At 41.4% G+C, this 17,594-nt stretch overlaps 1 protein-coding gene across 1 annotated transcript; it reads right to left on the bottom strand.

The window, feature by feature from the left end:
• Window positions 1-1,138: 1,138 nt before the first annotated feature.
• ston1 (stonin 1) lies at window positions 1,139-17,589 on the bottom strand. The gene is made up of 13 exons (XM_084561186.1): window positions 17,273-17,589; window positions 10,662-12,565; window positions 10,336-10,538; window positions 10,189-10,240; window positions 6,445-6,569; window positions 5,825-5,926; window positions 5,603-5,726; window positions 5,424-5,464; window positions 4,565-4,658; window positions 4,032-4,471; window positions 2,024-2,260; window positions 1,766-1,855; window positions 1,139-1,676 (listed from the first exon to the last, which is right to left on the bottom strand). The coding sequence occupies exons 2-13, from the start codon at window positions 12,490-12,492 to the stop codon at window positions 1,569-1,571; spliced, it is 3,447 nt and encodes a 1,148-aa protein (XP_084417312.1). The 5' UTR covers window positions 12,493-12,565; window positions 17,273-17,589; the 3' UTR covers window positions 1,139-1,568.
• Between the last annotated feature and the right edge of the window lie 5 nt (window positions 17,590-17,594).

Below are 17,594 nucleotides of genomic sequence, written 5' to 3' on the forward strand. Positions count from 1 at the left end.
TCTTCCCTTTGACTCAGATTCATATTATTTACTTTTATTTAACACTCTAAGGAAGTGGTTCTCAGTCTAATTGGATTTTGATTATTGCCTTTGATAAGTGTACTTATAAGAATTCTGTGCTGTAGAAATAGTTTTCATATTCTGATATCATATCCTATTAGCAATCTTTTGTCCCGTCAGACGGAACTTGTGAACCTTTGTGGATGCCTCAGCTGCCACTGCAATAAAGTGCATTATGTGCTAATGTGTATATTGTACAATTTCAAAAGCACTATTTGAAGGTGAATCGGTACATTAAATAATTTGGTTGCATAAATCTGGTTTTATTCTTTGGTTTCTACAGAAGCTGAAGGGTAGCTCCTATGGAACGTTAATAGTTACCTTCAATACTGTGAAACCAGACTATGGCTGTGTAATTAAAGGAGGAGGATATGATATTCAATTATTCATATCATAGCCCACGTATGTTATTCTCTTTTTTTTTTTAATAATCAGGTGAGCAAGTGTTTGATCCATCTACGTCTGGATTTAAGTTAATGTTTCTTCTCATGAAACGTACACATGCCTGGTGTGTGACGCTCCATGAACACACGAGCAAGGATTAAGTTTAGATTAACTTCTCAATTCGTCTCAGTAGAAAACATGTTGCAGTATGACGTGAATAAATCTCCACTGCGTGTTCTGCAAAACAATATTTGTATTTTTCCTTACTTTATCTTCCATGTTCCCAGATTTTCTCTCTGTTCTTGTCCAACTTAACACATTTAGAGAGTATTAGTTTTTCTCTCCTCTAAAATGCCAGATTGTTACTCCTTCCTTCCTCACAGTGGTGCTTTCTTTCATTGGAACAGTATGAACCATGAGATTTTTGTCACAGGAATCACTGGAAGTATCATGCGATACCAAAACACAGATTTGAACCAATGTTTTAACTGAGATGTTTTCAGCCAGTTAAATTTTAGTGGTGCTGGATAGAATTCAATTTGATCGTTTTTCCAGTTAACATTTATATGGTGTATCAATGGTAATGGATTGGGGGGATAAAATGACTCTTAATTTAATATGAAAACTAATAAAAAAAAAAAAAAAGAGAAGAAAATATCACCAGGTTTGCACGGGAAAGAAACGCTTCATTGAATGCAGCACAACGGTGTAGTGTATTTGAAGTGTTTGAAAATCAAACAGCAACATTAGCATCGTCAAAGAATTAATGACAAAAGAAAACAGACCAAATGATTTTTTGCTCCACTAATAAAGAAAACAATTTTCAGGAAAACATAATGCAACATAAATCCATGCTGTTTTGTCTCAGTTAAACCGGCGTCACAAGCAGCACTGTAACTAATTGTCTGTAACATCGTAAATGACTCGCAGTACTGCTCTGATAATTGCATAATAAAAAAAAAAAAGCATCAGTAATTTTGCACAGTGGTGTCTTAACTGCCTTTGCTGTGAGCCAAATTACACCACCACCAAGAGGTCTAAATTTACTGATCGTCTTTCTCCTTTTAAACGGTGTCTTTTTTTCCTCTGTGATTATCTGATCTGTTGAGGAGGACCAAAGCTCATTACCACTCTGCTTCCCCGACAGCTTTAGAGAACACGTAGTCCCTGCCTCCGTAACACATCACTCCATCCTTCAGATGAAACTTCCAGCGGTTCTTACTCCTGTGAATCTGCAAAATAAACAAATAAACACAGCATTAACAGTTGGCATTTGTTGAGAGTCAAACAATGATCAGCTGAGAGACAAAGAGTCCTTTACTTTGTCATACTGGCAAACAATGACATTGTCAGTGTCAAAGAGATCCGGGATGTCCTGCTCTATCACGTCATCGCCTGAATTCAAAGGGTCCTAATCAACGGAAAGAACAATATGGGAAATAGCCTGAAAGATACAATCAAATGCATGCTGTTGGGGAAAAAATACATTCAAAACATGACTGAAGACTTTCTAAGGAGCGTTTTCCACACAATTTCTTTCTTTTTGTGGCAAGAAATAAGCCTTATCAAACTCTCCTACCTCTTCCTCTACATTAGCGAGGTCATCTGCCCCCTCGCCATCGTCGCTGCTCGAGGAGATGCTGCTGCCGTCACTGCTTCCTTCCTGCAGGGCCTTTATGGCCTCCGCATTGATTATACCCAAAAAGTCGTTCTCTTCCAGAGGAACCCCCTCTTCCTCCTCCAGGTCAGAGTTGTCTGCAGGACCATCCAGCTGAACGATGTCCGACAGTTCGCTATAGCTGTAGTCCAGCTCCAGCTAGGAAGGAATGGAAGAAAGAAACTTCACCGATATGCCAAGATAATGATCAGAGAATTGAAGAGAGACTAATTCAGTTTTAGCATTTGAAATCTGAATGCACTTCATGTTGAGGATGTAAAAGCTTTCATTTGAGAAGGTTTAAGGAGCATGAAGATACATGAATCCTTGTTTTCCAACTGCTGCAATGATGGCTAAGATGTCAAACGAGTAGAAATTACTTTAGTAGTGGGCTAACTATCTTACTAACTCACATTGCTATGGACAACTGGCTTTTGGCTGTACACCTCAGGTAGCAATACCACCAGTAACCACTAGATGGCCGCCATTTATCAGTTCAACACAGCTGGATGTTACGTCATCAACTTTTAGAAATTTATGAAACTTTATGAACATTTCGAAACAAAACAAAAACTGACCTCAGATTCATCTGTTTCAATCCATCACATTTAATTTTAGGTGCAGCAAGTCCAGAATAAAGAGCAGTTGATAATGTGCAATTAATTGATTTTCAAACCACTGCGCTTAATATACACGACTCACTATTTGAATTACAATAATCATTCTGAAATGCTGGCCATCTCTCGTAAATTGATTCGTTACCCTCTCATTGAAATCGGGCATATTACTGACCAATTCCAACTCCTATGGAAAGTAAAGCCAGTGCATTCTCAACGTTCTTCAAGGGAATGTCTTGATTGTTAGCAAAGTGGCTGCCTCAGACACCAAAAAAACAAAAAGCAAGGTACGTATAATGAAAACGGAAAAGTGAAAACCCTCTGAATCCATTCAGATTGCACTGTAGTGTAGTTTTCAGTCTATGAGAATGATCTGGTTGGTTTGCAGCCATACTTCAAGCAGTACTCCAGGGAACATGGCTTGAGGCGGATGGGACAATATTCAGAGGCACATGGAAAGTCTAAAAAAAGTGAGTAACCAACAGCCAGATAGAAACTGTGGCTGAATTTTGGCAGTTTCTCCACTGGGACGATAGAGCACACAGTATGGTCACACAGCACATGGCACATAGTGTTTGTTTTAATTTTAAATATGGGTAAAGCATCATAAAAATGCTGAATAATGCACGCAATATAATACACCTCTGGGTTTTTCTAGTGGACCCTCTATATCCCGTTGAAATAGTCAATTCAAATCAGTTTTATTTATATGGCGTCAATAACAATGCAAATTGTCTCGGGACGCTTTACAAAACTGAAACCCCCCAGAGCAAGCATAGTGGCAAAACTCCCTTTAAACAGGAAGAAACTTTGAGCAGAACCCAGCTCATATGGAGGGACCCATCTGCTTTCGGCCAGCCGGGTAGAGGCAGAAAAAGAGAGAGGAGAAAGCAGCATCACGTCTTCTAATTCATGTCTTCCAGTATTTTGGGAAGTACACTTCGTACCATGTTATGTTGATTGAGTAAAAATAAAACTAGAGCCAGCAGTTGGTTAAAAAAGCCTTGAGACTCACAGCTCACAGACAAGGACAAGCCAGGCACATTAACAGCCTGTTACACTTATTGACAAACTAAGACAACATGTTAATTAGTGAAATTTAGAGGAGCAGAAAGGTTCGTTAACGTTTGTACAGATCAGATTCAACAATACAGGTACTAAGAGCCAAAGAGTTTCCTTTATGTCTTTATGGCACCTGCTCCAGACTAATGAGTGTATTTCCCTGAATGTGGCACTCTTCAGTACAAATCTGAACATTTTCTTTTCTTATGCCCTTCACTGGTGTTTGCTCAAACAGACTGACGATTCCTCACCCTTCCTGCTTTCACTCTCTCCTCCTCGATCACTTCTTTGAGGATATCGTCGACGTCTCTGGTCTGCGTCGTCAAAGCCTCCTCTGTGCTGATCTCGACGTCTAACAGCTCTGCGCAGGGCGAGGTGGTCACACTGAGGTTCACCGCTTCAACTTGTGGCTCATTTTCTACCACTGTGACCTCTGGCTCCGAGGAGCCCTGGGGGAGGCTGCTGTCTTGACCGAGGAGTAAAGAAGTGGCCTCTGGCTGTGTGACAGGAGAAGCTGGAATAGAGAACGGCTCCTCGTCACGAGGAGGAATGGGATCTGGTGGGACTGGAGCTGGCTGAGGTGCAGAAGCTTCCTTCCATTCAATGAGTTTCTTAGCAGGTTGTGATACGGGCTGCTGACCCGCCGGGGCCTGAGTAACCACAACAGGAACATTGACCTTGTAAAGTTGACCTTAGTGAGACATAAGATCGTTATTTCACCCACATACTTCAAGCCAGAAATTAAAACAGATTTATCCAATTAGGAGTTAAAGTCACTGCGTACCAGAGGCTGTTTGCAGAGTGACTCCCGCTGGTATCTGCACCGGGTAAGTTAACCCAGCAGGGAGGGAAAAAGTAGCAAGCGCCTCTGAATTATTCTGCAATGAAACATGATGTGTGAAGGAAAATAGAATTTAGCAAATTATGCACAGTCAAAATTTAATCTCATCAACTAAACACAGCGAGTCTTGGCGTTTTAAACTTACACGCACGCTACATAACCTGCAGCTCTGTTCTGCAGGCGCCACTTCATGCTGCATGTTACGTCAAACTAATGAAGCCAATGTGATTACAGAGGCAAATAATGAGCACAATAACTCGACTTGTGTTAATTAACAACTGGTGGATACTTATTGTTGGAATTTAAATGCCGAATTTACCCAATACCCGAGATATTAAAAATCACTTAATAATATCTAAAGATTAAAGTTAATAAATCAAGGAGATAAAATTGGTTGAATTTGGAGTCCAACAAGCTACAAATTTTAATTTCAACAGAGCTACCAACTAAAATATATTAAAACTGAAAGTAAATGAGATTCAGGCATCTTCAACATGAAATTTACAGATTTCACGTTCATTTTTTGACTTTAAGTTTCCGTTTGACTAAATATGACTAACTTACATGAATTCAAGACAGACATATGTTATGTTAGGTGTGATTTACTTGATTATCAAAGACTCATATGAACATATGTCCTGATAGTGTGTTTTATATATGTCTTGAAATGTTTATTTATTGTATGTATGCACCCAGTGGAGTAGCGCTCCTAATTTCGTTGTATTGCAATGTACAATGACAATAAAGGCATTCAATTCAATTCAATTCACAAGGAGGTGATCAAGATCTTGCCGGCACTCACCTTGACTGGGAAACTGTGACTCGCAGGGATCACAACTGAGGCTGAGAGCAGAAATGAGAGCAAAGCAGGTGACTTTTCCGAATTTAATAAACATTTAAAGTAAAAGACGCACTTGACGAGCTGCAGTAATAACTAAAAGACTGTTTTGTTATTGTGCAGATAAACCTCTGCTGGGTTACCTGTCAGTTCCTGATCAGTCTGACTGTAGCTGGCAGGGAGCTGGAGCACAAAGTTGGACGAGTTGATATTGTTTTTCCTGAAGTCTTCCATTGCTTTTGACTGCATCATCTTTGACTCCCAGAGCTGCACAGCGGAACGCACAGCAGTATGTCTCCCCGTTGTGCTTTACGGCTTCCTCGCTAAACCTTGCTGTAAATGGTAAATAAATAAATAACACTCACATGTCTTAAGTCGTCCAGGACGCGGTCTTCAATGCCTTCATCCAAGAAGAGCTCCCTCATGCTGTCAATCACATCATCGATGATGGACAGGTAGAGTTTGGCCTGCAGTCGTTTACAGAAAATGAAATTCAGGAGCAGGAATAATGTTAGTGGGGGGCCTCTGGGAGCTATGGGTTGAGGGGAGGGGCCTCTGTGGATCATCCCACAGATACTTGATCAGTCTGGGATCTAATGAATTTGGAGGCCAGGTCAACACCTTGTGCCGTTTTCCAAGTAAAGGTGGTGTTTTAAAACGGATTCAATGTTAGACTTATGCAGTTTAGTGAACTTAAAGCAAAAGTAAACCAAAATAATTCTGGGTGGGTTTTTAAGGACTCAATAAAGTCGTTGGGTTTATGGGCTTAAAAGAGCAGAGCGACATAATTGAACATTTTCTGAACGGGCTTTGGCTTTATAACTTGCGAATTAAAATGGCAAACAAATAGCTTGCAGCTTAGACTAAAAAGCCTCTTACTGTGTGTAAAGAGTTTCCGGGAGAGCATTTTAATTAGGCTGCCTCACATTCACACAGCACCGCATACACAGCACAGCAAGATCAGCCAAACTGTAGCGTCGCTTACCACTGGACCTGTGTTGGTCAGCATGTTTCTGTGGGGAAAAATAACGGCGGTAGGATGACAGTGGGCTTCCAGCAGTTTGGAGACATGATACACAAAATAAACGGCGACAAGTTCACGTTGTTTTGCTGGAAGTGTGCACACAGGTGACATTAATTACCATCAAGCATGCGCAGAAAGGTGTGATTAGTGGCATTCACGTTCGTCAGGAAATTTCTAGTTTTCTTTGTTAAAAAACATTAAAATGGGGTTTGGGTTTGAAATAATATTAATTACTTTTTTTAATTAAAAAAACTTGCTAATTTTATCCTCAAAATCGTCAGTATTTCTCATATATATGTCTATAAAAGGCTTATAAATCATACCCTGCAAAATACTGAAAGTATTAAGGGAAAATGGGAACTGGAATGAAATGTTATAATTGCAGATAATTTATGGGAAGAGATATGTACAAATTGTCATAAAGGATTTAATAGTCAGTTATGGAAAGAATGTGACTGGAGATTAAAAATAAGGTATTTTAATACACCTCTCATAATTTCAACGTATGCGAAAGAACCAAATGTGGGAAAATTGGAGATCATTCACATATTTTTTGGGACTGCCCAGTAATCCAGGGATACTGGAAGAGAGTCAAGGAAGTGAGGAGACATACAGTTCAGATCAAAGATACATTACGGATACTTTTACTGATTGCTAAGAAAATGATAACTGTCAGCTGGAAGGATTCAAAACCACCGACCATAACTCTGTGGGTACAGAGACTGAAAAGGGTCTACACAATGGAGCAAATGACTGCAAGTCTACAACTGAAAATGGACACTTTTGGACAAAGGTGGAAATGTATTACTCTGTATTTGGATGACTGATGGAGGAATATGGATTATTATAAGATTGTTTCTTGTATTGCTATAATTGCCCTTGGTACAAATATCTGTTTTTCAGGTGATTTACCTAATTGGTAAGTCCATATCAACTTTTTTTTAAAAAATTATAAAAAGCACAAACACATTTCCTAATGTCCCCGTCCAGCAGATCTGACCTCTTTTTGCTTTCTTTGAGTAGAAAAGTTTCCCTGTTGCACATTTGGCACCACACTGGGAGCTCAGCGCAGTGTCTGATCCCATGAGATACACAACGCCAGGACCGAGAAATATTTCACCCTTTACAAAACACTTCATTTTTTGAACTTCTGGATTCACAGCGGGAGCAGCAGGAGCCCTGACCCCTGCCTCCTCCGAGCGTCTGTGTAGCGATGCTGGCACTCTTTCAACACTGTAGGTTGACTCCTCTGATGAAGATGAGAGCAGCTCAGCAGCAGCAACAGAGTGTGAAGTCACTGAAAGTAACAGGCATTCAGCTGTCACTTCGCAACACCCGAGGCTCAGATAGAGGATTTCCTCTAATAAAGACTCTTTATTTTACTGACAAATACAGCATATCTTAACTGATTTCATGCTAGAAATAACCAGCAGATTCATAAACACTGCCCCCTACAGTGAGCTACCAGAACCTACACGAAAAACTAATACAGTTATCATTGTAATTAAATGATAATGATGATTAAATGCTATTTTCAAACCATAACTTCCAAATAACACAATGAAGAATACCCAAAATCCATAACAACACATAGTAATCTAACAGTTAATAATCAACCTAGTGTTTTTGGACGTTTTTATATTCAGGGGAGATTCAGTAAGTCCCCTGTCGAGGGTTTTGCTGCAAATGACTCATCACCACAGGGGTGGCTAAAGCTACGGCATTATAAAACAGCAGCACCATCAGATGTGTCTGCTGCGTGGACGCACAGTTTTTTAGTATTTTGACCACGTCTGTCCACAGTGTGTTCTCAAAAAGACTAATTCACCTCAGGTTAAGATAATTAACTTCCCCGCACGCTGGGCTATCCATCTTTATAAAGTAAAAGACAGCCACTAGGATAATCATTTTAATAGCATTCTGTGTGTTTTATTGAAACTCACTGGACGTGTCAGTCTCTAAATGCAGCGAGGAGGAGTGATTGGAGCTGAGGGCTTCGTGGTCGGCAGGAGGAGGACACTGATCAGCAGAAAGCTTCTTAATTTGTCAGGACACATTTTTAGTTATTTTTCCACTGACATGATGAAGACGTAATGAAAGAATGTCTCACATCTGTCAAAAATAAAATTTGATCACTTTGTTATAATTCCTACACCTTTGGATGAGAATAGCCTCAAATTACAGCTAAGTTTTCACTTTAACGCCTAAATGTATGATATAATTTTAACTTCTGTATGTTTTGATGAACAGTAACAGATAATTAATTCATAGATCATTTGGTAAACATTAAAATCATTCTGCATCTAATTCATATTAGCATTAAAAGCAACTGTGCGATTAACTTTCCATCTACTTAGTCATTACAAAGATGTAGTGATAAAAAACAAATGAGTTTTCTCACATGTTTTGACACTGGGTGAGGTGTGTGTTTTGCTCCTTAGTTCAATTTAAGGTTTAATCACGACGGTTTACAGGACCAAAAGGAAAGCTTGTGTGCGAGAGACCTGCTTGTTTTTAAAAGCATTTTTTTTGCAACGCAGCATAGCCTTCAGGACACAAATATCACTACATGCCCTGCCTGAACACGGCGTGTACAGACTTGTTTGTAGATCCATTCGCTTTCACATGTTTACTGCAAGTTGCAGGGGTGTTTGCCTTTTCTATTTGCTCTTAATATAGAAAATCTTCAAAACACAGTCATCAAGGAGAGTATACCTGGATCTAAACTCTGCATTTGTTCCATTTTATTTAAAATGTGCAGCATTAAAAGGAGCAAACATTTATTTCAGTCCAGTGAACAGCATGAAGAATTGCAACGAGTCGTTTCAGGTTTAATTCAATTTTTACTCTTCATGTACATCATATCCAGCTTGAGCCAGGTAACTCATACATAAAAGCTATAATCGAAGAAGACCTTGTCGTTCACTATGAACCTTCACCATTCCTTGTTTTTTTCTTTTTTTGTTCAACCACCCTATTCACAACCCAGAGGCAGAAAGATCACGTAATAAAGATTTGATTTCGTTTAAATAAAATTACAGTCCTCCAAAATACAACCTTGGTTTAAAGTCAAAGGTCACTTAAAGATAGACAACAAAAGTAATGTAGGTGTTCCACGTGAGAAATAAAGATCTCACTGATATTACATCGTCTGACATGTTTCTGTTGGGTTTGTTCTTTTGCTTTGGCACAGACACGTGAAATTAGTTTGAGATTAATAAATCAGGAAATAATCAAAAAATGATCGGTACTTAACTGAAAATTGACCATTACTTAAGTTGTTTATCTCGTAAAGCCCATTTTTCCGTGCGTTCATTAAGGCTGCCGATCTTTCTGGAGGACAGTGCAGATGATGCAAATGCAAGCTTATATACAGTACTGGAATAAACTGTAATATCATTCTTAATAAATCTATTAAATGTAAAGTGCTAGGCAAAAGGACTGCGTTAAACGGTTTATTAAGTCTAGACATATTCAGTCTCGGTTAAAGGATACAAAATCGGTCGACCTCCTTGAGGAATACTACTGGACTATGTGTGGTTACAATGAATTTGACACCAGATAAAAGCAGAAAGTCCCTCTTCACCCTTATTTTTGTTCATGTTTTGTTATAGTTTTCACCTTTAAGACGATTTTTTTGAAATGATCTCGGACCAAACGGAGTACGTCCTTTTCAGAGGTTCTTTAATCATCACTGCGTCATACAGCCCGACTCCTTCTCTGACTCGGTTTCAATCCATTTCTTCTCAACCTCCACCTAAAAAATACAAAATTCGGTTTTTAGCTGCACTGAAAAGAGATCAAGGTTGGCACTTGCATCACATAACATATATCTACACTGATGATCTTTACCTGACAATGATAGCGTGTCCAGCTGGTCACATGTTTCTGTGGCTGAATGTCGTTCACAGTGCCCAGGGACTTAACCCTGGTCTGCGACACAACCGCACCCATTATTTCACATTCCATGGTGACAAAAGGGTACCAGTCATTCGGGATCTCCTGATCAGATCCTAGCTCCAGCTTGCAGGAAAACGAATGGGGATGATCCACTGCTGCAAAAGGAGAAAACAAAGGTCGCTTGTAGTTAGAGTGTTACAACGCAGAGCGGCAAAAGTATCGTGCATGTGCATAAGAAGCTAAGGCCGAGAAGCTGATGAGGAAATGAGAAGTGTTACCCGTATTTTTCGCGGGTAGTCTGTCAATCCTCCACATGATGGCTGAATATACATTCTCGTACTTGACGGTGCCGATTGACACCTGCATGACAGGCTGCGAATCTGAAGTGCTAACCGAGCCCAAGCAGGCGTTTCTGTTCATTCTGGCCTTCAGCGACCTCTGCCGCAGCAAAGCCACCGTCTGTGTCACTTTGACCCAGTCGCCCGGCACTGGCACTCGGATCACTACATTCTCACACAGTGGGTATTGAGGTTCAGACATCCCCGCGGAGGGAAGGAAGGAGGAGGACATGTTGAGAAAGGCCTGGAGCTCCACGTAGGCGCCTTGGACTGTGACCACGGCTTTGATCGAGAAGGGAATTTCTGTGCAACCCAAGACTGACGTTTTGTACCGCATCACCTCCAACCGGCATGCGTCAGGGGGAGAGAACTTAACCAGTCGGGACCTCTGAAACTCCGTCTCGTTCACACATCTGTGAAACTGACAGTCGGCGATCTCCATCCAGACTTCGGAGCCGTCCTCGGACCCGTAGCTGGAGTCAAAGTGCAGAAGCCCGAGATCGTTAAGGGCGAGAAAACAGTCCCCTAGTCCATTCAGAAAGGCAAGACAGTGAATCTGTGTGAAGGCCGTTCGCTCCATGACTCCTCCAGATTTATCCAGTCGTACCCAGATATGGTCGGTGATCTGCAGCGACAGCTCCTGCTCCTCGTAGTGCCGCCTCTGCTGGTGGGGCACGCACAGTTTGAAGATCTCCTCCTCCATGGAGACGACCAGGTCTTCCATTTCATCATGCACCGTGGAGCCAAACTTGAGCAGCTGCTCTACTTCGGCGTCGTGACTGACCTCGAGCTTCGGGTGATAGCGCTTCTTTTCCGTGTAGGAGAAGTGCTCCACCTTGACCGTGAGGACTTTGCGAGGCTCGGTGTAGCTTTCCAGTTTTAGATCCGAGAGCCTGCACTGCGGGAGGAGCTGGAACTCCTTGAACGGCTTCTCCAGCCCCTTCTCATAAAACATCTGCAGCACACCTCCTGGCTGCAAGCGGAGATAGATCGGCCCCCACTGTCGAGAGGACATTCGGTTCTTCTTTTCGGGAATCCTGAGCATGACAGACCAGCCGTCCCTCTTTTGGCTACGGAACAGACCCCGAGGAACAAACTGAGATGGGCTGTCGCTTAACACCTCGTATTTGAAACTCAGCCGCCGCTCCTTGTCATTTTCTGTCCCCGTTTCTTGGTCCGTTTTAACTTGTAGGTTTTCCAGGTTGTGGCAAACGTAAGAGAAGGAACTCTGGAGTTGGTCCCGAGGAGGCACACTGCCGTCTTTGGTCCGAATAAAGAAACGCGGCAGGCTGTTGTCCGACTCTGAGTCTGACGAGGAGCTGTCCACGTCGGCACTGTGTCTAGATCCATCCCAGAAAGGGTTATAGTGTCCTGAGTTCCCCTGGAAAGAAGGGAAAGGGCTTGGTCCATCCGAGGTTTGACTCAGGGCATCTGGTGCAGGAGAGGGAACGGAGGTTGCAGACGTGCGGGAGAGGCTCCGGAAGAAGTCTGTCTTTTCGCTCGAGCGAAGCGGGGATGCGCTGCTAGGAACCCCACTCACAGGAGAGTAAAAGAGCGGGTTACACGGACTCAATTGGCTTTGGGGGGATTCCAGGGAACTACTGAAGCTCCAGGAAGTATCTCTGATTGGAGGAAGCGGTATTTTGAGACCATTGGGACGTGGCACTGATGCTTTGATAAGGCCTGGCGACTGTAGGGGCTTCTGAGGCGATGAGAATGGCGTGTTGTCATCTTCAAACGTGACCCAGTTTGAGTGATTTGTAGAACACATGGCTGACGACCGATTACAGCAACAGTTCTTCGTTTGCTGGACTAGCTGTCCCCCGATTCAGAGGCCCTCTCCTCTGTAAGACAACAAATAAGAAACATCAGACAACAGCAAAATAAAATCATCTTAAGACGAATTCATTAAAGGCAGAAATCTCAGAGGTAATCTTAAATGGATCAGTCCTTATTTGAAATCTTGAATAACTCCACTTATCCTGTCAGCAGATGAGAGAGCTCTTGAGGATTTAAATAAAACATGTTTCCTTAAGGTGCTCCATTAAAGCTTAATGAGAGACTGACCTTGCAAACCCGCGACAAGTTCGCTTCCGTTAACACGACAATTAACTCGGCCGACGTAAGAGCTCTCTGGCGTTCGGCGGCGTTGAAGCAGCAGAAGATTTTCTCAGTAACACTACAGATTAGAGCGTCGCGTTTATTAACCGACGCGAGCTACTCCGTCAGAGGAGTGCTTTTATAGAGGATTATCTTTTAGCTATAAAGGCGAGAAATAAAGCTGCGGTGACAGAAGACTGCGGGGAAGCGATCAGATTCTTGTCTTTGAACTAGATGCGGTGATTTATTGCTGTCGGGATGTGTGGCTTTTTCTTGCCCCTGTCTTTATACAAGACGTTCCTCTATTTAGATTTCCTTATTTTGAATTTTTGCAAGCAATACAGGAAGGGATGCAGCACTTTAGAATGTATTGTTCTTTATTTATTTAGGATTAACAGTAAAATGGTCCTTATTGCAATTATACATTGAGATATGATCTTTTTTTTTAGAGAAGATGAAGCAAAAAATAAATAAATAAAGAAGTTTATAGTGGTGGAAGGTTTTGCAGTGTAAATAGTGCATTTTTGGACATACTGTGCTTTGTAATGAGCAAAGTCTAAATGTTTTATAGCAAGCCCACTTGGAAATGCGAGCGTGAGAAAACTTAGCCATAGCAGCAAAGATCCAACCTCATTAAACAGCATGGAGTCAACTGTGAGAACCAGCTCGAAGATCGAGAACAGAACAAAGCGGGTTAAATGCACAGAAGACAAGGGCGGTATCCTCTTTAATATTAGACGTGCGGAACATATTTTGGTATGTGTGGACATATTGCTACACAGTGATGGCATTCGGGCTAATTTGACAGCGGTCAGGGAACAAAGGTGTTGTAATCCTGATGCAGCCTTGCTGGAAATTTTCCGGCTACTCAATCACAAGCTGTCGTTTGATGTGCTGATCTCAGCAAGAGGCCCCGTGGAAGCCTCGTGCAACATGCTGAAGCTTCATCTACCCACAAAAAGAGAGAGCCTCAATTACAGCCTCCCTCCTCCCTTCAAATCACAGCCATGACTTGCATGAAGGAGACATCCAGCAGAAGGTTCCTCTATCTATAAATAAACAGGGAAGTGGGGGCTCTGATTCAGGGTAGCGGATTGACAACTCTTCAGCTCAGTCAAACGCCGGAGAAGATCTTTCTAATGCGGACGTTTGCGGCGGCACGCAGACGTTTCCACAAGTCCGTCCGTCCTCTCCCAACTCATACAATCCATCAGCTTTGATTCAAAGGGAAGGAGGAGATCTCCACTGGGGTTCCTGGCAGTCCTTCAGACTTATTTTCCAGCCTTCCCGGGCTCCCGAGCTGGCAGCACAGAAATGAGACGCTGCTAAATCTACAGAGGACAAAAGAACGCATTCCACGCATTCCTCTGGGACAAGCAGCTTTGCACACAGGAAATACCAGCACGCTATATTCGTGTGAACTCACAACAAATATTATCTTAATGTCATTTTATCATATTTGAAATTAATTACATGTCATAAAATCGGGTTTTGCCTGCTATTCATCGCTGTCTAACTTAGCAAAACACTGACAGAGACTAAGACGGGCTTATGGCACTAATTTGGTGCATTATAAATATATGAAACAAGTCAGAGGGATTATTTTTTACGATTTTAATGTAATTTTAGCCTTAAAATGTAGGATGGACTTTCTAACGGCTATAATGAAATACAGAGCGGGCACTTTGCTTCCAGTTAAACTGCAGCCCTACAGAGTTGGATAATCCTTCTTGGTCCATCATCACTATACTTAAATAAATGACTGCACTTGCTAACCCTGGAGTAGACCAAAAAAAAACAAAAAAAACACGGACTTTAAAAGTGTGAAGTCACATAATCACAACTATTAGGTGTAACCGAGCGCCACTATCAGCTTTAAAAAGAGGCCAGTCACACACTCAGTCACACTCAAACATGAGAACTGTCACAAAGAGGAACAGCACTGAAACCATCTCATGAGGATATGATCCGGTATTATATAAGATCAGCTGGCGACAAATGATGACTGAATGGAAACTCTCGTGGTTCAAGGACAAAACTGCTGAATTAAAACAAATAATAATAAATTGAACTTTGACTTGGCAGACAGATGCTTCCTGGATAAATGAGACGAGTTCCTGTTGGACTGTCGGGATGCATTTCCTGTGCGCTCGCACCATGGAGCAAGCGCGTAAATAAACAATGTGAGACACTTTTCCCCCGTTTGGTTTGATGGGAGAGTTCTGCTGCTCCGACCACAATGACAGTGTAATCTAGCGCAGGGAGAGCCCGGAAAGTGCAGCTCCCGTCAAACAGAGCAGGAGAGAGTTTGAGCTGCAGTTTGTCTCTGAACACGTTGAAGGAGGAATGGTTCGTACATCCCTGCACTTTATGTTGCAGTTCAGAAAATCATGACTGGGAAAAAAATAATAAGCAGAAATTTGACGGAACATGTTTGTGCATGTCTTTTACTCAAGTGGTAGTGGTTGATTGTGATCTCAGCATTTAAGGATGAACTGATAAAACAATTTCAGTTTAGTTGTCGTTTCGCTTGTTTCAGAATGTTTAGTTTATTTTTTTTTCCTTTCATTTTAAAGTATAATTTGTGGGAGAGGGGGTATATTCAGGGAGTTAAAGTAAGTCACTTAAAATAATGAGTATGTTGAAAGAATGACATAGCGTCTCAAATGAATCACTTCCTGTCGTGAAATAACGGGTTTGTTTGCCAATATAATGAGTTAACTGCCTCAACATAATAAGACATTTTCTCTGGTATCTAAAGAAATGATCATCATAATCAGGAACCATCTTAAAATAACGACTTAGTGTCTTGAAATAATGAGAAACCTTCTTAAAACTATCTAAAAACATGAAATATGACTTGGTATCTCAAAAGAAAGACTCTTTACATCTCAAAGTGATATGCAACTTTCTTAAAATAATGACTATTGTGAAATTTGATTTAGTTAGTATCTGAAATATAATAACATATATGTCTGTACAATAATATAAGTGTCTGAAAGGAATGACTCTGTAACTTGAAATAATGAGTCAGTGTCTCAAAATAATGACAAAACTTTCTTAAAACAATGCTCAGTATGTTGAAATATGATTTAGTGTCAAGCGGATTATGTTGCACCTTGAAATACTGGGTTAGTGTGTTAAAATAAACACTAAATAATAAGAAACCATCTTAAAACCATGCGTTGGTGTCTAAAATAATGGTTATCTCTCATAGCAATCAGGAGCGTTCTTAAAATAATGAGTCAACATGATCAAAACATTCTTCAAACAGTGATTTAGTGTCCGTTACCTAAAATAGGTGTCTGACAATTATGAGAATTCTTCTTAAAAAAATGATTTAATATCTAACCTAATGACTTAGCATCTCAAAGTAAGGACTTAGTGTCTTGGAATAATGAGATATTTTCTTGGGAAAAACAAAAACAAACGAGACACAGAAAGAGAAACTGCATGAGTCATTTTAAGATTCTAACTCCTTATTATTTTTTGAAAACAAACTCATTATTCCGTGGGCGGCCTAATTTAGAGACTCCAGATAATTATTTTGAGAAAGCCTCTCATCATAATTACTGACAGTGATTCTCCCATTGGCAGAAATTGGTTTCCATGTTATTTTTTTTTTCTTTTTTACTTTTAAAAACAAATTTTAAAGAAAAACACACAACTGCTTTTCAATTTCCTGCAACCTGCTGCTTTCAGGTCATGTGTGGTCGTTTCTGGTGGCTAAATGCCAGCTGATATCGATGACTTTTATCGAGACATCTCTCTGCAAGTGACATAACAGAGCCGCCTTCCTTTTCACTGGTGTGTTTTTTGCGCCTCTCTCACGACTTGTGAAGGGGCCACTGTTTGTCAAAAGTTACACAGCCTCGCTTGTTTTCACTTTAAAAAGTTTCCTGCTGAAGTCATGAATTAGAAAAGCAGCTTATTTCCTACAAATGTCTTCCGCATGTGCAAACAAACTGCTCACTTCTTGCTGGGACACATCTAGATGCACAGTTGCGTTATTGTTCCACGCAGCGTGGAGCGAGTACACGCCAAAAAACTCACGAGCTACTCGGTAAACAACTTTTTTTTTTTGTGTCTCGTCCATGGTAACCGAGACTGGGGAGAGAAAACAGTACCAGCATGCTGTCATCCAGGCCCGCGTCCCGGACAGAGGGGCCCACTGCCGGGATCACTTCTGCGCCATTGTTTTGATGCGTAAAGTCGGAGCGTAAACTTCTGCGTTACTTTTCATCGCACTCTGCTTTGCACAGTGAACACAACGAGCGCATTTTAAATCAGAACAGAGCTACGACTCGATAACAGACCGAGTCAATACATATACATATAAAAACATATATATAAGAGCAAACCAAAGCTGCTTTAAATCTCGCTTTAAACCCGAACTGCCGCGGCTCTCTCCAAAACAAACGCCAGTGCAAACGACAGAAAGAAATACTCACGTTTTCCCTGCCGCGGTTCATTCAGGTCATTGCTTCTGTTTGATGGACACGTCTGAACTCCGACGTCGGCAGGGTTTTTGCTCAAAATGGCAGAGTGTAAATCCTGGGAGTTTTAACAGCAGCGCTTCCCCTCCCGAGTTCACACAGACTGTCCTCCAACGGGACACCGCAGGACTGAGCAGAGCGGAGGGCGGCGTTCACGGCGGTAGGAAATGTGGCGATCACCGCTCGGGCGCGAAACACGGGACAGTTTTACACCTCCAAGGCTATTTAACTGTGATGACTGTTGGTTACAAGTCTAAAAAGGACTAAAAGACACATG

Source organism: Chelon labrosus (assembly GCF_963514085.1).
Source record: "Chelon labrosus genome assembly, chromosome: 15".
Classification (NCBI taxonomy): domain Eukaryota; kingdom Metazoa; phylum Chordata; class Actinopteri; order Mugiliformes; family Mugilidae; genus Chelon; species Chelon labrosus.